This window comes from Podarcis melisellensis (genome assembly GCF_964234715.1).
Source record: "Podarcis melisellensis genome assembly, chromosome: 2".
NCBI classification, from domain to species: domain Eukaryota; kingdom Metazoa; phylum Chordata; class Lepidosauria; order Squamata; family Lacertidae; genus Podarcis; species Podarcis melisellensis.
In genome coordinates, this window is record NC_138529.1 from 106,055,014 (window position 1) to 106,079,142 (window position 24,129).

The following is a 24,129-nucleotide window of genomic DNA, read 5'->3' on the forward strand; positions in this document are numbered from 1 at the left end:
AGTTACCACTGTACAGTTATTTAAGGAGGAGCTTGATGCATTGAGCAAAAGCCAGGCATTTTAATGAACAAAATGCCCTTCAGAATTCCTTCCCTGTACTTAACTAGAGCACGAGACACTTAATTTGGGGGTCAAGGGTTAAAGCCCCACCTTGGGCAAAAAATTCCTGCATTGCAGGGGGTTGGACTAGATGACCGCTGTGGTCCCTTCCAACTCTAGGATTCCATGATTCCATAGACATAAAAACAAACTACTTATGCTGCGGTTTCTGTAAACATTTTGGGAGTAGACTATTGACTGCTGGTGATAAGCTGCGGATGACGTGGGCTTGAAACTTGGTCTCCTTCCCATTTTGTCTGTCCATCTGCGGGCAGCTGATAAGACAGAGACAGATGGGGAACCTTAGAAGAATAACGTAACAGTCATCAGACACGGAGATTTGGGGCTGGGTTCCTTACAAATAGAGGTCCCCCTCTCTTTCTCCATCTCACATTAGCTTGGCTTGAGGGCCATCGAACGTGGAGATGACTGACAGATGCCAGCTGACTGATAAGAACGTTTGAAACCTCTTTCATCTTTTCATTGATTGCTCAAGTCCAGCTGTGATATTGTAAGGAAAAAAAGGGCCTTCTAACTTAGGGGAGATTCGAGAGGAAAAGAATCACTCAGAATTCTTTGGTTTTCAGGAGATGGAAGCTGAAGGCAACCTGGGATATCAGTGACAAATATTCTTCACATGTAAGGTAAAAGAAAGTGTTATAGCATGATTTTGCAGCCGGTCAGCTTTAAAGCAACAAAAGAGCACTTCAGACAAATTTGCTATGGACCACAAAATATGTAGCTAATCCCTGAAACCATATACGTACTGCAGTGACTAACATGAAAGAGTTATTTAAAAGTTTTGAAGTGAAATGTTTCGGTTTCTGCCTTCTTGGCTGCTTTGATGGGAACCCTTTTCACACCAGAGCAGCTAAAAAGAGAGGGGAACTGAAATGTTTTGTTTTAAACCTTTAATATATCTGTTTTGTTAGACCCTTTAATGACATGATTAGATGGATGGATAGATAGATAGATGATAGATAGATAGATAGATAGATAGATAGATAGATAGATAGATAGATATGGTAGATACAGTAGATGATAAGATATGTAAATATTTTATTTCTGTAGTACTTCAATTATTGACGGGAGAGCTTTGTATAAAACTAATACTGTACAGTAGATAGTAAACATCCTAAGTTAAACACTCTTAAATCTCATTGATTACAGTGGTACTCAGTGGAACTGTCAGCACCACTACAGACAGATATGTGTTCAAAGTCCCATCGAATTCAGCACAGGAGCAAGGTTTGCTCTGTGGTTAAAGGATTTCAACTTTAAAAGGGCTTTTGACTTTGGATGGCTTGAAAACACATCTTTAAAAATAAATAATGGCTTGATGGTAGATAGAAGGGAAGGTAAGAGCTCAGATGGTTAGAGTGTGGTGCCAAGGTTGCATCCTGTGGAGTAACAGTGATTCATTCCAAAGGACTGGGAGAATGACAAATGCCTTTAGGAATAACAGTAGCTAACACATTTTTCTTGTGGTTTTACCAACTATGGGCACTTCCAGAATGTGGCAGTTTTGTGGGTGGGAGTCAATCACATTCTGGCAAGTTCAGATTGTGCAGTTAAAGTGGATTGGGCTCTCTTGTAATAATAATAAAAGATAATACTGTTTGTGCCAGAACAACATACTGGTAGCAATTGTGTTGTGTACTGAAGTTCTCACCCTGGGCCAGCAGGGGGACACTGTAGATAGTTTTCACTGGATTGAAAGTGACATTCAGTGACTGGATAGTTACAGAAAGTGGTTACTGTTGCGTTGTAGTGCAGCTCTATATAAGCAGGCTGGCTGAACCCTTCAGTTCAGTTCTGTTCTGGCCTGTGAATAAACAAGAGCTGCTTGAAGAATCGCTGTGTCGTCTGATATGTTCACCCACAACTTAACAAATTGCTTGACGTGATGTCATAAAGACAAATTAGGGCAAATGCTGACGTTAACAGATTGACTGGAAGTGGCATCTATGACAGGCAGAAATCCAGCCGGTTCTAACTTTCCCCATACAGGAACATAAGAAGTTTCTTTTTACTGAATCGGACCCAAGACTGGTCCATTCTAGGCCAGTCTTGCCTATGGTTACTAGCGGAGGCTCTCCTCTCGGATAGGGAACCTCTTCCCAGCTCTACCTGGAGATACTGGGAATTGAACCTGTGACGTCCTGCATGACAAGGCAGATGCTCTACCACTGAGCCACAACAGCCCATTCCTTCATTACCTCTCCATGCAGGGGAAACCTGCATGCGTAATTTCTGCATGTCAGTTAAAGGCGCAGAGCTTCATTCTGGAGATGGGCCATCCTTCTCCCCTGCCTGCCTCCTCCTCCCCCCCCCCCAAAAAAAAAGGAAAAGGAAAGACTTAAAGGTGGTAAGAAGTTTGAAAGAGATGTGACTGTTCCTACTGTATACATTCATCCCCAATTTGCCTCTGGCAAACAGAGGCTGTGTGTGCACGCTACCAGTTTTCTTAATCTGGATCAAAGCTGGTTAATGCATCAAAACACAGTATTTACTAAGAAATGACAGGATAGATGAGGATTGGGGCAAATGTCGTGCTTTATGCTGCTTCTCAGCCTAGTGCCTTGGATGCTGAGCAGGGGTGCAATATTCCTAAAAGTGACAATCAGGACAAAGTTGTTCATCTTTTTTGGGGAGATGTTGACTGTTTGGGGGCTTTTATATGATTTTTAAAGCATTTTTTTTAAAAAAAACCTTTCTTGCTATACATCCGGGTTTTCCACCTTTGTATGGCAGCCCTAATGCAGAGTAAACACAGCCAGATGTCTTTCTTATTTCAAAATCCTGTTTGACTGCAGGTGTCGGTGAGGCAAAGCAAATGGGAAGAGAGTCCTCTTGCAAATAATAATAATAATAATAATAATAATAATAATAATAATAATAATAATAATAATTTATTTATACCCCGCCCATCTGGCTGGGTTTCCCCAGCCACTCTGGGCGGCTTCCAACAGAACACTAAAATACAATAACGAATTAAACATTAAAAGCTTCCCTAGACAGGGCTGCCTGCAGATGTCTTCTAAAAGTCTGGTAGTTATTTTTCTCTTTGACATCTGGTGGGAGGGTGTTCTACAGGGCGGGTGCCACTACCGAGAAGGCCCTCTGCCCGGTTCCCTGTAACTTGGCTTCTCGCAGTGAGGGAACTGCCAGAAGGCCCTCGGCGCTGGACCTCAGTGTCTGGGTAGAACGATGGGGGTGGAGACGCTCCTTCAAGTATACTGGACTGCAAACCATCACAAAAGCCTATTGCAGCAGTCGCCGACCTGGTGCCCCCTGGGTGCTTTAGACTGTGACTGCCATCAGCCCCAGCATGTGAGCTGGATGGGACTGATGGCAGTAGTTGCTCAAAACATCTGGAGGTAACCAAATTAGCAAAGGCTGATAATTGGAAGAGCACCAAGGGCCAGATAGAGAGGCATGGAGGGCCATATTCAGCTCCTGGGGGGTCTGAGGCTCCCCATCCTTAAGCTAATCTCAAAGGAACATCTTCCTAGCATCTTCTTGTGGTCATCATGAACCATTACGCAGTCATGCACCTTAAGTTACAAAACTTTATGAAAACAGAGAGAGAAAGAGGATTGGGTATCATAATCAGTTTGTAAATCTCTCTCTCTCTCTCTCTTTCTCCTTCTCTCTCTCTCTCTCTCTCTTTCTCTCTTTCTCTTGCTTTATCCCCCGGAGGCCAGAAAAGAAAGAAAATGGAGGCGCCCATCTTCTCTTGCGACCCAGAAATGCGTTCCTTTCTGTTCATTCTCACCATTTTCTTTGTTATTCCACCTATAAATAATGTGGACCCTGGTAAGACTCTCACTAGTACCTCTCATAGAAATGTTATTGTTCGTGGCTAAAGTGTCTTATTTTTCTCTGAAGGGAGATATAATAATAATAATAATAATAATAATAATAATAATAATAATAATAATAAATCTACCAGCAGCCTAGATACCAGCTTCTCATACGTACCCCAAAGTACCGTGAAATTGTAAGTTGTTGTGGCATACTTAGGTCCATCTAGCTCACGAACCAGCCGTGGTCAAACCCAGGTCTCAGGGAAGATTATTAACGTCACAACCATGCCATACATTTAGAGCAGTCTGATACCTTTTTATTTATTTCATAAACTATACCGATTGATTATAAGAAAAGAAAACCTCAAAGAAACAGTTGTTGTTGCTGGTTTTTTTATGCTTCTTTTGAATAGATTCCAGGAAGACTTTGAATTATCCCACTATTTCTGTTCGTTCTCAATTCAGCAACAGGCCTTGCTCCCCTTATTTCCATCGAAGGCTATCAGGACAGGGGGATCCGAATAGTTTGCCGATCCAGTGGTTGGTACCCAAAGCCTGAGATCCTATGGAGAGGTCACAATGGGAGGCACTTCCCTTCACTGGGACAAAAAATTTCCATGGAGGGCAATGGGTTGTTTGAGGTGCAGAACGACATCATCCTAACAGGAAGTTCAAATCATAGCCTAACCTGTGTGGTCCGGAACAGCTTCCTCAACCAGGAAAAGGAATCAACTATTCATATAGCAGGTAAGCTGTCCAGATTCTTGATAACGGTTCTGTATTTTGGGGCTGTGGCTCTGTACAAACGATGCCTTCAAAATATATTCTTTCCTTCAAAGAATTCTGGGAAATGTAGTTAGTTAAGGGTCAGGGCTAAACTACAGTGCCCAGAATCCTTTGAGGGAAAGGATGTACTTTGAATGTGCTTTGAAGGTATAAAGGTAAAGGTAAAGGGACCCCGGCCATTAGGTCCAGTCGCAGATGACTCTGGGGTTGCGACACTTATCTCGCTTTATTGGCCGAGGGAGCCGGCGTACAGCTTCCGGGTCATGTGGCCAGCATGACTAAGCCACTTTTGGCAAACCAGAACAGTGCACGGAAACGCCGTTTACCTTGCCGCCGGAGCGGTACCTATTTATCTACTTGCACTTTGGCGTGCTTTTGAACTGCTAGGTTGGCAGGAGCAGGGACCGAGCAACGGGAGCTCACCTCGTCGCGGGGATTTGAACCGCCGACCTTCTGATCGGCAAGCCCTAGGCTCTGTGGTTTAACCCACAGCGTTTTAAATTCTCAAGTGATGTGCAGTGAACGAGTGAGGGGAGAAGCCTGAAGTCAACCAACGTTGACACCAACGTATTCTAAAGAGAAGGAACTCGAGAAGAGAACCAGTGAGAACTTCTAGCGGGCTCACTTCCCAACTAGGTCACTAGAGACAGTGGCAGATTAAATTCGCTGTTAAAGTGTGCACCAAGATGATTTCATAGGACTGTAGAATTGTAGAGTTGGGAGGGACCTTGATGGTCATCTAGTCCAGGGGTAGGCAATCTAAGGGGCCGGATGCGGCCCAGTTGCCTTCTCAGTCCGGCCCACAGACGGTCCAGGAATAAGCATGTTTCTACATGAGTAGAATGTGTCCTTTTATTTAAAATGCATCTCTGGGTTATTTGTGGGGCATAGGAATTCGTTCAATTTCTCCCCCAAAATATAGTCTGGCCCACCACATGGACAGTGGACTGGCCCGCGGCTGAAAAAGGTTGCTGAGCCCTGATCTAGTTCCCCATCCAGGTTGAAACCATACTGGAACCTGCTGAGCGTTGCAAATGTGCTAGCAATTTTATTGCTGCACCCCTTTCCCAGCTCCATGTTACATTTTCATCAGCAGGGAGCGAGAGCGAGAGAGAGAGAGAGAGAGATGGGGAAGACACAGGGACCCCATTTTATTTATTGCCTTTCAGTCAGGTGATTCTCAAAGTGGCTTTTCATGGAAATTTTTAATAAATATTATTTTTAAAAAAACATAATAAACTACCCCTTCCCCTGCAAACTCACAGCAGTCCTTAAACCCCTGGCTGACGAAAGTTCTGGGACATATTGCTATTCAGTTCCAGACAGCATCACCCTTGCATATACGGTATATATGTACTGGGATGCCATGCTGGATGAAGCAAGTGTTATGTCCGAGTATATTTCAGCAAGGATAGGAAGAAGTGCTATATTGTAATATGTTAGATTAAAATCACTTTCGATTCAGGATCTGGGCAATGGTGAGCTCCTAATGCGGCAGCAGGGACTCGTTTGAAGCTCGTCTCAGGATCAGGAATTTCCTGCAGAACAGGAGGCTTATTAAAAGTTCAGTGCTTGGAGGATAGGGAGGACAAAATTCAGGGCCTCAAGTGTGCAGAACCAGCATGCAGCTCAGAAAGCTATAAAAACCCCTGCAGCGTGATCAGAAGGGGGAGAACGCAATAGCGGGGGGGGGGGGGGAGAGGCACTGCCAAATCTTTGGCATCTGTTTTTCTTTTATTTGATTCAGAAACCAGGTTTATAACATTGTTGGTAATTTGCTTTGTTTTCAGATCACTTCTTCCCAAAGATCTCTCAGTGGATAGCTGGTTTGTGTGTCTCCCTCTTGGCTCTTCTCGGTTTCATTCTCCTCCTCCTTTACCTGTTTAATATAAACAGTGAGTACCTAGGAAGCTGCGTCATAAAGGTAAAGGTAAAGGGACCCCTGACCATTAGGTCCAGTCGTGGCCGACTCTGGGGTTGCGGCGCTCGTCTTGCTTTACTGGCCGAGGGAGCCGGGGTACAGCTTCCGGGTCATGTGGCCAACATGACTAAGCTGCTTCTGGCAAACCAGAGCAGCACACAGAAACGCCGTTTACCTTCCCCGCTGGAGCGTTACCTATTTATCTACTTGCACTTTGACATGCTTTCGAACTGCTAGGTTGGCAGGAGCAGGGACCAAACAACTGGAGCTCACCCTGTCACGGGGTTTCGAACCGCCAACTTTCTGATCGGCAAGTCCTGGGCTCTGTGGTTTACCCCACGTCACCACCAGTGTGTAAATGGTGTCATTATGTGCTTTTGATACCAGGTGGCACTGTGTAGCATCTTCTAGCTCAGTCTGTAGATCAGCAGACTCTTAACCTCAGGGTTGTGGGTGCAGGGGTTTGGACTATATCAGTGTTTCCCACATTTGGGTCTCTAGCTGTTTTTGGACTACAACTCCCATTATCCCTAGCTAGCAGGACCAGTGGTCAGGGATGATGGGAATTGTAGTTCAAAAACAGCTGGAGACCCAAATGTGGGAAACACTGGACTAGATGATCCTTTTGATACTTTTCTACTCTGCAATTCTGTGATTCTAAATACATGGGAGGAAGTCAGAAGTTACAGCTTTGTTCTTATTAGAGAGAGGCTTACAAAATTCTTTTCTAGTCTCCGGACAGGTGTGTATTCATAGGTCTCCTGGAGAGCCAGTGTGGTGTAGTGGTTAAGAGCGATAGACTCGTAATCTGGGGAACCGGGTTTGCGTCTCCACATGCAGCTGCTGGGTGACCTTGGGCCAGTCACACTTCTCTGAAGTCTCTCAGCCCCACTCACCTCACAGAGTGTTTGTTGTGGGGGAGGAAGGGAAAGGAGAATGTTAGCCGCTCTGAGACTCCTTCGGGTAGTGATAAAGCGGGATATCAAATCCAAACTCTTCTTCATCTCTTCTTCCTCCAGTTACATGAGACCCCACTTCAGGGCAATTGGCATCTGCAACTGTTTCAGAGCAGACATTCTGCTTTGTTTACTGTCGGGGCATCTAGACAAGGGATGGGGAAACGTCTGACCCACAGGCCAGATTTGCCCCACCAGGCCTCCCCATTTGTCTTCCAAACAATGCCCACGGGCCCACAATTGTCATCATATGTGATGTGAAGTGTGAGACAGGTAGAGAGATGTGGCTGGATTGAACTCCCTGTCAGTTATCTGATGATAACTGCTTGGTGGGAGCGCACAAGAGTTCTATTGGTGTTTCGCAACTTTAACCTGTTGCAGGACCTTAGCCAGACCCAGTTGAATATAGCAGAGCATACGCAGACTTCCAGAAGCAATCAGTTGCAGGTAGGTAGGATGAAGCAGGAACAAGACACTGCTGCCAGTAACTCGGTTACTTATAGGTGTTTATTATTTGCAGCAGACTCACAAGTTACTATATACAAGATACAGATACGGATCTTAAACTCTCACTCTTAAACTCCAAACAAATCCCATATCTCTAGGCAGAATATCTTCCTCTGCTCAGTCTTCTTTGCCTTCGGCCAACTCTTAATTGCCTTGTGTGAAGCTGCACGTAGGCAAAATCCCAACAAGTTCCCCACTGGGAACTCCCTCGCTGACCCAAACCCAGTAGATAGCAGGAGTCAATGGGGCATTCAGTCCTACTTACTCTTTCTCTCCCCCCCCCCCCACATCCCCACAGACCAACTTTTACAGGTGGGTGGCAGTGGTGGGAGATAAAGATCAGGCCTGCTGGGCCAAGAATACTTCCCACCCCTGATCTAGGCTAGGTTTGTCTTCTTTGACTGTAGGTGGTCTCAGGGCCAGCCTACATACCGTATTTTTCGCCCCATAGGACGCACCGGCCCATAGGACGCACCAAGTTTTTTGGGGGGAAATAAAGAGAGAAAAAATTATTTCCCTCCCAGGCGCTTGCGGGGCTGGCAGCGGGGAGAAGCGCTCTTCTCCCCGCTGCCTGCCTTCAGACCAGGTCTGGGGACAGCAGGAAGACGCGCTGCGCCTCCCAGCTGTCCCCGGAGCTTGCGGGGCTGGTGGCGGGGTCTCCCCGCCGCCAGCCTCCAAACCACTTCGGGAGACAGCGGGATGGCGGTGTTCCGCCTCCCTCTGTCCCCCGACCTTGTGGGGCTGGCGCTGGGGCTCTCCTGAAGCCTGGAGAGCGAGAGGGGTCGGTGCGCACCGACCCCTCTCGCTCTCCAGGCTTCAGCGAAAGCCTGCATTCGCCCCATAGGACACACACACATTTCCCCTTCATTTTTGGAGGGGAAAAAGTGCGTCCTATAGGGCGAAAAATACGGTAGCTCTGGCCCTAAGTGCTGGGTTTGTTTGTTGAAAAGCAGCCTGTGCACGGTCCCCAGAATGAGAAGCTGTGGCTTTAACTCTTGGCCCCCACAGTGGGCCTAATCCAGATTGTGCATCCAGACTTACCATTTGTATTGCCAAAAAGAAGAGGTCCCATCTGCTTCAGTCTTGCTCTTAATTAATCATGATACTACAGGAAAATCAGCACACCTTATTCAGACCAGAAACAACGGGTGACTAGATTGTACACTCAAATGTTTACAGCAGTTATAATTATTTCTTCTTTCCTTTCTCTTCTAGGAAAGCTTTCTGCAGAACTGAGTAAGTCATTCTGCCTCTTTTGAGAAGAAAAACACATTTAGGTCACAGTCCTGTGCAGAGACAGGCAGTCTTAAGTCCATTAATTTAAATAAACTTAACCATGCCTGAGAGTACAATTCTTGTTGTTTACTCAGACGCATATCCCACTGGTTTCACTTGGCTTTACTCCCCAGTAATTGTGCATAGAATTGCACTGACTCTGTATTGGACTGTGGTCTTAAAAAAAAGGGGGGGAGACTATTTTACTAAAATTAGGTTGTTGTTTTTAAGTAGACGTGAAAGTTTGGTTCAGTTCAAGCCAATAGCAAAAACTGATGGCTGAAACAACACATGCAGCTTGAGTGGGTAAAAATAATTGATTCAGAATTTCCACTGTAAAAGGTATTTCAAAAACCTTTCCCAAGTTTAGAATAGGGCTTGTTAGGTAGCAAAACTGCCAACTCTACACTAACAGTGGCGCCCACCCTGTGGAACGCCCTCCCACCAGATGTCAAAGAGAACAACAACTATCAAACTTTGAGAAGACATCTGAAGGCAGCCCTGTTTAGGGAAGCTTTTAATGTTTGATGTATTACTGTATTTTAATACAGTATTTGGTTGGAAGCTGCCCAGAGTGGCTGGGGAAGCCCAGCCAGATGGGCGGGGTATAAATAATAAATTATTATTATTATTATTATTATTATTATTATTATTATTATTATTATTATTACCACAGGACACTGGGTGTTTTCTCTCCATGTTTCCAAGAACAGGTGAAATTCATCAAACTGAGGCATTCAGCCTCGGTTCCTTTTTTAAAAAAAGTTTGAATTCTAGGAGGGGGCTCTCCCCATGCACATATTCAACATCGTTTTCCCTATAGAATCCTTGGAACTGTGGTTTGTTTAATGGTGCTGGGAATTGAAGCTCTTGAGGGAACTACAGTTCCCAGAACTGCCACAAAGCACAGACACTCTCTGTACAATGTTCAATGGCCTACTCTGAGGCAAAATAACCCAGGATAGTCTAGAAGGGCCCATATCATTTAATGGCACCAAAAACTATTCAGAACAGGCCTCAGAGGAGGTCAGCACACCAGAAGAGAAGGCAGTCAGCACATCTCCTTCAGATGGTACCTTGCCTTGTGCCAGGCCTACATAGCTGTCAGCACTGAAATAGTATTGGTGTTTTTTATGCGTAAAGCACCCAAAGATCAAGATTTTCCATATCAACGTTAATTTGTCATTGTGTGGTTGCTTTTTAGGTTGGAGGAACTTGGTGATGCCAATCAAAAAAGGTAAACGGCTCTCCTGTTTTCGTATGCGTGTCACAATGCATTATTTCAGGCATGAAATCTGTCGCCACTCCCTGATGCTGAATTTTTCACATTAATTGAGGACGCAATAAAACTACCATGGTGCGGTTGAGTGGGGTGGGGAAGGAGAACCTGTGAGGTGAATATCTTTCGTGTGGTGAGATTTAGGACTCACCATGTGATGGGAATCTGGTGTTATCCATTCGGGTCACGTTTTTTAATAGTGACTTCAGAAGATTCTCAACGGTTACGGGAATCTTTGTTTGTTTGTTTATCAAGATTTATATACCACTTGATTTGTTTGTTTTTAAAGAACAAGAAAATCTCTAAGCGTTTTACAAACCTTGATATCCTCCATTAATTGTTACTGGTGCCACAGAATACCTGTTCTGCATCTGAAATAAATAGATATTTTAGTGTAGTGGCACCTGTTGATATCCCTGTACTCTTTTCGGCACCTGCCAAAAACATTTTTGCTTAGACAAGCCTACTCAGGTATTGGAATGCTGGTGTGTTTTTAGTTTGCTGCTGGTTTCAATTTTTTGAATGCTCAGATAAGTTTTGACTAAAGATTTTATTGTTACCTTCTTTTCATCAACCCCTGAGGGAATTTTATTTTTATTTTTTTTACAATCAAGCTGTGTATCAACCATATGAAATGAATGAACCAATTTAAGGAAACACTGCTGCTGTGGAGAAATTTCAACTCTCTAGGGGGGAAAGGCGATTCTTCACCTTGACTGCCAGATAGTATTACCGGTGCATAAAGTTGACGTGTGAGCATCTACTCTTGGGTGTATTCTTTTAATTCAAACTTGCAGCAGAGTTTCTTCTTACAGAAAATCTTTATTATTTACACAAATTTACACTGGTCAAATAAAACAACATAATTCCTTCTCCTCTATCCATCCGACTCTGAGATTCAATTGCTCATTTTCCACTTTGTTCATTTACACACTGACTCTGACCTTTAATGACCACATGCCCTTAATAGAGGCTCCTATTATGAGATTTTTCTGTTGCCTAGCAACCTGTTCAAGACCAATTCTTTCTAGAATATTCCAATAAGTCAAGAAGGCAGCAGGCAGATAGCACGTGCCAGTGCAACTGGTTACGCTGGCCCTCAGTCGCAACACTGTCTGGTTAACACTGATATTGCCCTCCTTCCATCCGTGACCTCTTTCCTTCTCATCTTCTCCACCCTGCAGCAAATGTAACCCTGGATCCGGACACAGCGAACAACGAGCTCATCCTGTCTGCGGACCGGAAGAACGTCATACAAGGCTTCACATGGCACAGCCTGCCTGACAGCCCCCTGAGATTCAGCCTCGAGCGCTGCATTTTGGGAAGCGAGGGCTTTTCCTCAGGAAGGCACTACTGGGAAGTGGAGGTGGGTGAGGAGGGGTACTGGGCCGTGGGGCTGGCAAGGGGTTCCGTGAAGAGGAAGGAGTGCCTCAGCCTTGACCCCAGCGAAGGGATCTGGGCCGTGGAGAAGTGCCGGATCCAGTACCAAGCTCTCACCGTGCCCGAGACGCCCCTGTCTTTGCGGAAGAGACCCAGGAAACTTGGGATTTACTTGGACTACGAGAGGGGGCAAGTGGCGTTTCATGACGTCAACCACAAGACACCCATCTTCACTTTCCCCTCTGCTGCTTTCGACGGGGAGGTGGTCTTCCCTTTCCTGCAGGTCGGGGTGGGATGCTGGCTTCGACTGTGCCCCTGAGACCTTCCTTGTGTGATGTTTAATGGGCAAGCACGGCATGACACAGCGGACTTGGAAGGCACCTCAAAAGTCATCTCTGCTTATGCACTGCGGACGGGGTGTGTGCATCTATCGTTTTATGTTTTCCTGCGCTTTTAAATATTTTGTGGGGAGCAGCCTAGAGCAGGGGTAGGCAAACTAAGGCCTGGGGGCCGGATGCAGGCCAATTGCCTTCTCAATCCGGCCTGTGGACAATCCCGGAATCAGCGTGTTTTTACCTGAGTAGAATATGTCCTTTTATTTAAAATGCATCTCTGGGTTGTTTGTGGGGCCTAGGAATTCGTTCATTCCCCCCCCCCCCCAAAAAAAATATAGTCTGGCCCACCACATGGTCTGAGGGACAGTGGACCGGCCCATTGCTGACAAAGGTTGCTGACCCCTGGCTTAGAGTGTCTCGGGCAACCCAGCCAGGTGGGTATAAGTTAAATCACCACCATCATCAAATTTCAGCAGGAAAAGCATGGGCAGCTGGCAAACTGCTATCCCTTCGCAGAGGAGCAAAGGGACAGGACGAAGGTTACAAGGCGTCCTTGAGCATGAAAAAAACAGGCAATCAAAACCAGAGGATGACCCTCGCTCTGTGATGCCACCATCAGCCGCTAGATTGACAGCTAACAGCGGCAATATCAGAGGAAGCGTAAACCACGGAAGCGTTGCTCTGATTATATGCCACTGCCTTCAAATGCGATAGCCAAGGAAGAATCTTTGTGGGTCGGCCTCCCCTTGAATTGCATGCAGGTAGAAGTATTCAAGGGCACCTTTGGTGTTTACCAATTCAAATCTCCTCCACTGACTGGATTCACTATGTGTGGGTAGTTTTCATTTTTAAGCAATTTGTCCAACCGTCCTCCAAACACAAGACGTACTGAGAGTCATAAGAGGACTGGAGTAATGAGACGGCGGACAGTGATACTGTAGCATTCTTGATTTGCCTAAAGTGATTATGTCCAAGATTTTAGTGAAAGGTGTGTCATTATTCTTGAATATTTGTTTAAATGAACATAAATAAAAGCCTCTTCAGTGCTAAGGTGAGATCTGCATGGTTCCGCGTTCCATTAATTACGGTGCTGTGGGTTAAACCACAGAGTCTAGGACTCGCTGATCAGAAGGTCGGCAGTTCAAATCCCCGCGACAGGGTGAGCTCCCGTTGCTCGGTCCCTGCTCCTGTCAACTTAGCAGTTCGAAAGCACATCAAAGTGCAAAGTAGATAAATAGGTACCACTCCGGCGGGAAGGTAAATGGTGTTTCCATGCGCTGCTCTGGTTCACCAGAAGCGGCTTTAGTCATGCTGGCCACATGACACGGAAGCTGTACGCCGGCTCCCTCAGCCAATAAAGCGAGATGAGTGCCGCAACCCCAGAGTCGTCTGCGACTGGACCTAATGGTCAGGAGTCCCTTTACCTTTACGCCTACATTGGAAGAATCTAACCATGGGCACACCCACACTGCTGGGAAAACCCGCTGTTTGCCACCAAATTGCAGCAAACATCCATCAGGTTTTCTCTGGATTGGCATTTGTGAGTTATAGACTGAACCACTCAAGGAAAGAGAGAACGGCAAGTGTTTTAAATGGGGCATGAACTGAAACAGCCTCCAAATGAAAAGGAGCCGATTGCAGAAGCTTGCAGAATGGCTTTTTAAGTTGACCAATATTGTATTTATAGAGTAAAGGACGGCAACGTATTTAAGGAGATGTCAGCATTTATTAAGTTTTGGCAAACAGGTACAGGGTAGAGCAAATAATTCTGACAACCTAGTACCTAAACGTTTCCTGTCACCTGTGCTTTTTCATTCCAGCATTCTATATAAAAAGTAAAAGTAAAAAAGATTTCTTAAAATACTTACGCAAATTTGGATAAACTTTTACTCTAGTTTTTTTTAAAAAGTCTGCAATTAAAAAAAATATATTTTCCCAGAATGTAAAAATTTGCAAGGTACGTTAACAAGGCATCCTAAACAGATCTCAATTGAAAACCAAGGTGACCTCCTGTATCCCTGTATTTACCATGTTAAAATTACAAAGCACCACTTTTCTTATAAATTTTCATCATCTTTCTTGGTTTCAGCTTAGCTTGGATAAATTGACTGCACTCAACCGTTAACTACTGGCTTTATCTTGCAATACTGCTTTCATTTGGGTACAAATATCCAAATGCTAAATACCTGTACACAGACCTCATATCGATTTTCACATACACACTTTCAATTCCCCTTTTTCACAGCAATATGTCCACAAGCTGGATCTCCATTATTGCCTGATCACATTTCCGTGTATTTCTGAGAGGCTGCAGTATAAAAGATGTACCACTTGCATCTGATATGAGGGGTACAAATGTTGTACTTTGGAATCTGTATCCAAATGAGAGGAAATATAGCCGGGAATGACAAAGATATTGCTAAAACATACTAGAAGCTATATCTACGACGTAGTTTTAAATGGTATATGCATTTGGGTCTCCTACATTCTGTAAGCCTAGGCTCCAGTATCCATTCAGAATATACAGTAACCTGATAAGGGAATTAAGGCAAGTCAAAAGCAGCTGTTGTATTAACCGTGTTGAAGCTCAGTATTGTGTGTTACAGCCAGAGAGTTATGTTGACACTAGAAGGGCCAAAGACCCAAGTCCAACAGAAGAACAGATATAATTTAACACAGGCGGAGCACAGTGTTCATGTCCCCAACTCGGAAGAAAGGAAATATTTTTGACACAAATTTGACACTAAAGAGAACAAGGCGCTTGTTTTCTTCCGCATCAAAAAACCCCACTGTTCCTCCTTCATAGTCCAAACGGATTTGAATCTTTTGGGGGTGTTTACTTGGGTTCAGAATGGTCGGGGGCGACGTTAAGGTTTTGTACTGACCGTTGTTAAAACCCAGAGCCATGATTCCCTCCTCAGGGACAATATTCAGATGTCCTTTCCTCTTCACAGATTCTTTGGCTACACCCACAGCCCAGAAAGTTCCTTTGCTCACATCCACTGTCCAATGATGCTTCCCTGAGGTGAATCCTTGACAGCCAAGCACGCAGCGGGTGGGATCAAATCGTCCAGTGCTATAGGGAAGCTCCTGGCGGACAGATCCCCATGCGACAGCTTTCTGACCATCAAACACAACAAATCGAGGGTGAGCCGTCATGGGGTCCAGTGTCACGTTCTCTGTAATTAATAATAATAATAATAATTTATTTATACCCCGCCCATCTGGCTGGGCTTCCCCAGCCACTCTGGGTGTCTTCCAAAAAAATATTAAAATACTGTAATACATCAAATATTAAAAGCTTCCCTAAACAGGGCTGCCTTCAGATGTCTTCTAAAAGTCTGGTAGTTGTTGTTCTCTCTGACATCTGGTGGGAGGGCATTCCACAGGGAGGGCGCCACTACCGAGAAGGCCCTCTGCCTGGTTCCCTGTAACCTCACTTCTCGCAGTGAGGGAACCACCAGAAGGCCCTTGGTGCTGGACCTCAGTGTCCGGGTAGAATGATGGGGATGGAGATGCTCCTTCAGATGCAAGAGATCAAATGCAACCGTCAGGCATGGAGCCAAGCTCCACGAACCTTTCCCAAAGACCAATGTATAAAACAAGTAACTGTTCATCTGCTGCAGATGGTTGTTTCTGAAGGCGGCCTATTTATTGAGCATTCCTCCTGATCGGAGACTCACGCATCAGTCTCAGCTAGCATGGCTGGGAACGAGGAGAGTTGTAGTCCAACAATATGTAGAAAACCACAGGTTGCCTCTTTTCTTTTTTTAAATACAAAAAGGCATGAATCCATCTTTACTGTGAGATATCCAGAATCTGTGGGGACTTACCATTTATCCACTTTTGTTCATCCAAAGTCTCTAGAGGAAGAAAAGGAGGATAAGCATATGCAAACTTCTGTGATTTGTTAATGTGTTATATTTAGCAACAAATGAACTTTGTATATTAATACACCATTAATTCACATGCCCCATTCTAAAGCCTTAGGAGTATTATCACTTTGGAAATCTACAGCTACCCAATTGCACTTCTAATTTCTCTCAGCTTTGTAGGCATCAAGCCTTGGAGCACACATTTACAGCAATGATACCATCATCATCATCATCATCATTATTAATTATTATTAGATAGCAAGTAAACTATCAAGCTCACAATATTGTAGCCCTATGGATCCAGGCCATCATACATTAAGATCCTTGAAATCAAAGGGACAAGTTAGTCATCACAATCTAATCCCAACAAATTCAACCACTAAAGAATGACTATGTTATTCTGAACCCAGCGCCCGTATTTTAATGGTGGGTATTGTACAAAGGCGAAATGTGATTGGGACAAGTGTTCATTGATCGCCTGGATAAAGAGCTAAATAAGAACAACAGTAAAATTTGCACCCCAGCAATCAGCTTCAGAAACCCATTGAGTACCTCTGAATTTCCTCAGTTTGCCCTGCAGTGAAGCACTCTCTTTGGAGAATTCCTGCAGCATTGTACTGAGCTCCGAAGAATCAGGTGGAGTAGGAAACTGAAATTTGCCCCTCTTGCACCTAGAGGTTTGACAAACAGGAAACCGCATGAAAAGAAATCTTTATTCACTTGCAGCTTCTCAGAACATCAGGCGCAGAATGCATCTACATAGTGTAAACAGCTGGCCAAGCTGACGGAAGGTGAACTACAACGTTGGCCAATGGATTTGCAACTTTGGGGGTGGGGGTGGGGGTGGGGGTGCGCTAGGGGTGCATGTTAGTGAAAATTCTGCTCTAGGTAGAAGGGGAAGGTTGCAAGAAGCATCCCAGTGGATCAGACCAACGGCCTATGTAGTCCAAGCCGAAAGATGGAAAGTGAGCGAGATCCCAAGTAAGGAAGGTTGGCAACTTAAGATGATAGAATTTGTGGAAGCAGCAGGTTTAATTTATAGAATAAGAGAGCAAGAAGAATCTTTATTCAAAGAGAATCCCCCCCTTGAATATTTAGAAAATAACTGTACAATTGAAAACGCTGGTAGTATTTAGATAAATTCAACAGCACGGTAAAAATTTGGAGGATTCAAAATGGAGAAACAATTAGATTGGTTATAGTAAAATATGCAGTAACGATAGGTAAGTAAAATGAACCATGAAAAGCGAAGGAGGTTAAGTCCATTGTTTCATGGCATGATGTAAAACGTTTATTTTGAGATGTACAAACTGGGGGGGGGGAGTGTTGTATATATAAAAAAGGCAACATTCCCTCCTAAGCAGATGATTTGGAGAAGGCTGACACCAGGACCATGAGCACAACCACGCTCTCCCACTCAGACATACTGCTTTTGATCTTGGCATGCGTGCAGAACATTACTAGAATTGCCTTCTGCGAAGGGTGGAGAAATGGCAACAGGAAGAACGGCCTCATACCTGCTGAAGATGCTTCCAATATCCTAGCGAGAAAAAAGAGGAGACAAGACAGAGAGGTTAGGTCGCCCAGTCCAACACCCATCATATTTGGAATTAATTTCTACAGGGGTTCATCTTATATCCTGCTTTCCTTACATCATAAAACTAGAAACGGCATTCGTGGGTTTCCCTGGTGGTCCCTGATCCAGGCACTGACCAGGCCTAGACATGCCCAGCCGCCAAAAGGTTGCTGCATCAAATACCTACTATCTTCCCAGCTCATTTTGCTTTCAACCCTCAAAGCATTTGTTTCAGTTTGGCAGCATTAACGAACCAATTCATTTAGTCTTTTTGTGGAGGCATAGAACAATACCTACTGCCTTGCGGGATATCTCTGGGAGAAGAGAAACCTAAGGAGTAAATCAGGGGTCAGCAAGGTTTACCTCGCCTGGACCGGTTCACTCCAGCGGAGATCCCTCCCTTGGCCAGATTGCACTCGCACGTGAGCCCGCGATTTCTCCACAGACGCAATTTCCGACACCGTGGAAGTGAGTCCCCGTGCTGTGCCAGTTTAGCGCAGGGCCAAAGGGAGGCTCGGTTCGGGGGTGGCTCATGAGCCGGTTAAACAACCCCCGTAAGCCGCTTGTGGCCCATGGGCCTTTGGTTGCCGACCCCTGGAGTAAAACCTACACAAATTGGAGTGGAGTCCCTAAGGCACCTTGCATGCCTCCTTCTGGCAACTCCTGCAGCCAAGCAGGTGCCAAACGTATTGCTCTGCTTTTCTTTCAATCGCATCAGTGAGGCCGAGAGTGGGGGAATCTTGTCGTCTGGGCAACCCAGGACCTTCATACACACTGCCCAGTTTGACTTCACCCCCAGAGCCAGTGTGGTGTAGTGGTTAAGAGCAGTGGACTCGTAATCTGGTGAACTGGGTTCGATTCCCTGCTCCTCCACATGCAGCTGCTGGATGACCTTGGGCCAGTCACACTTCTCTGAAGTCTCTCAGCCCCACTCACCTCACAGAGTGTTTGTTGTGGGGGAGGAAGGGAAAGGAGAATGTTAGCCGCTTTGAGACTCCTCCGGGTAGTGATAAAGCGGGATATCAAATCCAAACTCCTCCTCCTCCTCAGAGATGCACTCCGTTGTCTCTTGAGACAGATGGATGCCAACAAACAACACAGCACAGGCTAAGATCTTGCTTTGCTGAGGGGGAGGAAGGCCCTGCTTTGGCCACACAACACCAGCAGAAACTCAGGTCGTCTTTTCCCCCAGGCTCGAAATACTGGGCTTCCAGAGATCGGGAAAGGTGTTAACCCTACAACAATGCACCACTGCAGGAATGCGGTGAGAGGGGTGAGAAGGCCAAATGAGGAGGAGGATGCAACCAAATGGGAAATAACTAGGAACAAGAGAGCCAGTGTGGTGTAGTGGTTAAGAGCGGTGGACTTGTAATCTGGTGAACCGGGTTCAATTCCCTGCTCCTCCACATGCAGCTGCTGGGTGACCTTGGGCAAGTCATACTTCTTTGAAGTCTCTCAGCCCCACTCACCTCACAGAGTGTTTGTTGTGGGGGAGGGAGGGAAAGGAGAATGCTAGCCGCTTTGAGACTCCTTCGGGTAGTGATAAAGCGGGATATCAAATCCAAACTCTTCTTCCAAACAAAGCTGCCCTGTACCATATCAGGCCATTGGTCCATCTAGCTCAGTATTGTCTACTCTGACTGGCAGCAGCTCTCCGAGATTTCAGGCAAAGCTTCCCCTCCAGCACAGCCCTACCTAGAGATGACGGGGGCTGAACCCGAGACTTTCTTCTGCATGTGCTATCACTGTGCTACAGCCCTTAAATAATGGCATTTATTGATTTACACAGCATTACCTGCATCAGCCCACCTGGCGGCTCCTGACCCTTCTGCTCCAGCTCGTCAATTAGAGTGCTGATATGGGAAATCTCCTTGGAAAATTTAGCTGCATGCTCTTCCTTCTTCTTCTCAATCTCTATCTCCAGCTTCTGCAGCCGGGTTAACAGGAGCTGCTCTTCTTTCTCTAGAAACTGGCGGAGCTGCTGACATTCCAACACAAGCTTCTGCCTCTCAGCTTCAGTTTCTGCCTGATTGGGACAGGTGCAAACAGTGGGGGGGGGGGGACGACGACACTGGTTTATTTATTTGTAATATTTCTTACCCACCCATAGGAAAGCACCTTGACACATGAAAACACCATTTCGTGTGTTCCAAAGGTAAAGGTAAAGGGACCTGAGCATTAGGCCCAGTCATGGCCGACTCTGGGGTTGTGCGCTCATCTCGCTTTATTGGCCGAGGGAGCCGGCGTACAGCTTCCGGGTCATGTGGCCAGCATGACTAAAGCCACTTTTGGCGAACCAGAGCAGCGCATGGCAACGCCATTTACCTTCCCGCCGGAGTGGTACCTATTTATCTACTTGCACTTTGACGTGCTTTCGAACTGCTAGGTTGGCAGGAGCAGGGACCAAACAATGGGAGCTCACCACGTTGCGGGGATTCGAACCACTGACCTTCTGATCGGCAAGTCCTAGGCTCTGTGGTTTAACCCACAGCGAATGTCTCTGTGAGAGGCATGGGTGTCCTTTGGCCCACCAGAAGTTGCTGAACTACAACTCCCAACCTCCCTGGCTGCTGGTTGATAGAAAGTGTAGCTCAGCAACATCTACAGGGCTAAAAGCTCTCTCCACCTGCTTTGTAATGTCAAAATCCAGCTATTCCCCAGGCTGCTTCCATTGCATATAATGCAAAATGGTGTTGCACCGAGTTGTTGTAGATGTGTGTTGCCGTGTCTTCTTCTGCAGAAAGAGTAGCTGGCCTTGGACTGGTGTTGTGAAACACCAGCTGAAATTGAAACTCGGCAACAGATTATAATTAGATGCTCTTGTAAAGTCGCTACTTTCAGAATCCAGCAGTCAAGAGCTAGTTCACAGGTGCACAAAGCAAGCTCATAACACTTTGGGGGGCAATAGGTGTCAACTTAATGCACCAGGTGGAAAGGTTTGTTTTTATACAACACAGAACCACATTGGAAGTTATAACTCAAATGTTTGAGGTTAAAGTTTAGCTCAGGGTCTTCCCAAACTTGGGTCTCCAGCTGTTTCTGGACTACAATCCCCATCATCCCTGATCACTGGTCCTGCTGCCTAGGGATGATGGGAGTTGTAGCCCCAAAACAGCTGGAGACCCAAGTTTGGGAAACCCCCATTTAGCTGAAATTTGGAAGATGCTCAGTCATGTGAGGTGACAAAGGTACTGAAAGTTTTGCTCATCTTTCAGCGTCAGTAAGTTTTGGATTATGGAATGTCTGAACATGATGAGCTGGTTATATGGATGTCACGATAAGAAGAATCGTAAGCCGATGTATTAATGTTAGGACTGCTTCGTCAAAGCAAATTGAGAATCGGCATTATCCAGATGAAATGTACATGTCTCCAAGTATGCATATTACGAAAGTATAGGGAATGTTATTTAGTGAGCATGAACAAGTTTTAACATAGTTAAAGACATAGTTTAGAAACCATAACATAGTATAGGCTCTGAGACTAATTTATGGGACAGTGACATATTATCAGACAAGGTTCTCAGGCACTATATAAATATGCTCTGAAGTTCAAGAAAATCAGCTTACTACCATCAGCAGCTCGCTTGCCTGCACCCAGGGCTGCATTTAGGTTTGATGAGGCCCTAAGCTACTGAAGATAATAGGGCCCTTCATATGTCCAGCTGTCCTTGGTCAACAACAAATTGTCCTGTTTTTTGTGTTGAATATATGCTATATGGTAATTTGTGGACCTAATAGGTATCTAAAGCCATTTGCACATAACAAAATATGTATTTTATCAAAGTAATTGTTATATTTTGGAAATGTACATCAAGATTTTTTTTCTTTAATTTTTTTCTGGGGCCCCAAGAGAGTGGGGCCCTGAGCTACAGCTTGTTTAGCTTATATATAAATCTGGCACGGCCTGCACCTATGCTGGCAGCACCCTGCAAGACCTGGAAAGACCCGGGAACTTAGAAAGAAGCTCTCCTGTTTTGAATTACTGAAATCTTAGGAATCTAGACTTTGTAACAAGAAAAGTTTTAAGTACTATTATTGCTCACCTTAGGCTATCTATATGTCTTGTGAGAGTATATATAGGCATGTATTATTAAAAGTAGCATTAATAATAATAATAGTATTATTATTTGTACCCCACCCATCTGGCTGGGTTTGCTCAGCCACTCTGGGCGGCTTCCAGCACATACAAAAACATAAAATGTCAAACTCAAAAGATTCGCTCCTGTATACAAATTGATTAATTGCTGTTATACAAAAGCTGAACTGAACCTACATCAATTCTAGGTGTACACTTTACCGAAGTAGATCCAAACAGATACAGGTGATAAACTGATAGTCCTGGGCTTCTAAAAACTGGCACTCTACATGGATAACACACGCAGAGCTGAAATTCCCAACACAGAGAAATGTAGAAACGCCATATACAAATTAAAAACCAAGTGAAGATGTAATAGTGTTGCTAACTCCTAACTTCCGATTGTGGTTGCACTTACCAGCAGATCCTGGCTTGGCTTCTCTGCATCTAATTTAAATGATAAAATCTTCTCTCTCTCTTCTTTCAGAGTTTGCAAGCAGTGATGTATTTTCTCCTAAGACAGATGTGAATAACACATTTTTTGAGCCATTCCTTCTCAAATAAGCAGCTACACATGCAAGAGAGAATTATTTAAGCTCAGCACTGTAACAACATCTGAATACCATCAGATTGCAAATTTGCATCTGTGCTGTATAACTAATCTAAAACTGCTCCTCCGGCATATTTCACACACAATCTTCAAATAAGACCAATTTTCTTCCAGCCTCTACCCACTCGCTGAGATACACAGATGCTGTTCGTTTTTCTGTATTTGTGGCGCTCAAGCACCAGACAGGTTTTAAAGTTTCTTTCTTCATCTGAATTCCCATTAATCAGAAACTGAAAAAGCTTGCAGTAGCCAAGAGATAAGCAGTGCCTCCACTTGGTATGACAGATTACACCAACCCTTCATTTATCTCTTTGCATTTATAGCCCTCGTTTTGCCACCCTCGAGGCATCCTAAATAAAACAATTGTAGCAGGTTTCTAGAAGACATCTATTGCTATGTCTATTGCTCCCAAGAGAACCCAAATAAAGGGTGACCTATAAATACTGGTGAAGAAAAGAAAAATCTGGCCAAGAGAAGGACAAAATAAAACAACAATACTGTCTGAAAAGAGAACAGAAATGAACCCTTCCTTTTCCCCTAATGCATTGATTGTGCTTGTTGCTTTGATGGCAATATTTTGCGAGAGACACCCAGGGATAAGCATCAAGGAATTATGGAGGTTAGTTGAAACAAGCTTAGTTGGTCTCTAAGGCGCTACTGGACAATTATTATTATTATTTTAATATGTTGAAATCAAGTTTGGCCTCTTCGAGTCTAGCCTATACAGTGGTATCTTGGGTTACAGACGCTTCAAGTTACAGACTCCGCTAACCCAGAAGTAGCACCTCGGGTTAAGAACTTTGCCTCAGGAGAACAGAAATCGCAGGACGGCAGCGGGAGGCCCCATTAGCTAAAGTGGTTCTTCAGGTTAAGAACAGTTTCAGGTTAAGAACGGACCTCCGGAACAAATTAAGTTCTTAACCCGAGGTACCACTGTATCAGGAATGGGGAAATCTGTGGACCGCCAGAATAATAGAATTGTAGAGTTGGCAGAAACCCTGAGGATCATCTAGTCAGATCTCCTGCAATGCAGGAATATGCAGCTCTCCCATATGGGCAGGCATAGGCAATCTCCGGCCCTCCAGATGTTTGGGACTACCATTCCCATCATCCCTAGCTAACAGCGATGATGGGAATTGTAGTCCCAAACATCTGGAGGGCCAGAGTTTGCCTATGCCTGCATATGGGGATCAAACCTGAGACCTTGGTGTAATCAGCACTGTGCTCTAACCAACTGTAGCTCCCTTAGAATCACAGAATTGGATGGGGCCCTTGCAATGCAGGAATCTCAGCTAAGGCACCCGTGACAGATGGCCATCCAACCTCTGCTTGAAAACCACCATCATCCCTGGCCACTGGATGTGCCAGCTGCGGATGATGGGAGTTGCAGTTCAAGCACCCCTGGAAAGTCACAGGGTCCTGTCCCCCCAATGCCAGGCCTATAGGTCTTTAATGACACCCTCTCTGTGAAATTAGGCAAAAATTAAGAAGCTGCACCAAGAAAGTGACGATTTGGGAGGCGCTTGTTCAGGGAGTTGCAAAGCTTGATCCCCTTGATTTAATACGGGCATGGCCAAACTCGGCCCTCCAGCTGTTTGGGGACTACAACTCCCATCATCCCTAGCTAACAGGACCAGTGGTCAGGG

The 24,129-nt window shown here is 45.1% G+C and overlaps 2 protein-coding genes across 3 annotated transcripts in view; one reads left to right on the forward strand and one right to left on the reverse strand.

Moving 5' to 3' along the window:
- Positions 1-3,759: 3,759 nt before the first annotated feature.
- On the forward strand, positions 3,760-13,397 carry LOC309365012 (butyrophilin subfamily 1 member A1-like). Its single transcript, XM_081903107.1, has 6 exons — positions 3,760-3,918; positions 4,374-4,655; positions 6,485-6,589; positions 9,294-9,314; positions 10,558-10,590; positions 11,817-13,397. The coding sequence occupies exons 1-6, from the start codon at positions 3,819-3,821 to the stop codon at positions 12,329-12,331; spliced, it is 1,056 nt and encodes a 351-aa protein (XP_081759233.1). The 5' UTR covers positions 3,760-3,818; the 3' UTR covers positions 12,332-13,397.
- A 656-nt stretch (positions 13,398-14,053) lies between these two features.
- LOC309364859 (zinc finger protein RFP-like) overlaps positions 14,054-24,129 on the reverse strand; it is a 260,032-nt gene continuing 249,956 nt past the window's right edge. For both annotated transcript variants that reach the window (XM_081902815.1, XM_081902816.1), the window contains 6 exons: positions 22,292-22,387; positions 19,594-19,824; positions 17,740-17,762; positions 16,775-16,893; positions 16,181-16,210; positions 14,054-15,526 (listed from right to left, as the gene is read on the reverse strand). In XM_081902815.1, coding sequence (XP_081758941.1) covers positions 15,018-15,526; positions 16,181-16,210; positions 16,775-16,893; positions 17,740-17,762; positions 19,594-19,824; positions 22,292-22,387 — 1,008 coding nt within the window. In that variant the 3' untranslated portion in view covers positions 14,054-15,017. The remainder of the gene's footprint in view (positions 15,527-16,180; positions 16,211-16,774; positions 16,894-17,739; positions 17,763-19,593; positions 19,825-22,291; positions 22,388-24,129) is intronic.

Coding starts and splice junctions, on each gene's coding strand:
- LOC309365012 (XM_081903107.1), top strand. CDS start 3,819: ATGGAGGCGCCCATCTTCTCTTGCGACCCAGAAATGCGTTCCTTTCTG. Junction 3,919..4,373: donor TATAAATAATGTGGACCCTG/GTAAGACTCTCA, acceptor TTCTCAATTCAG/CAACAGGCCTTGCTCCCCTT. Junction 4,656..6,484: donor ATCAACTATTCATATAGCAG/GTAAGCTGTCCA, acceptor CTTTGTTTTCAG/ATCACTTCTTCCCAAAGATC.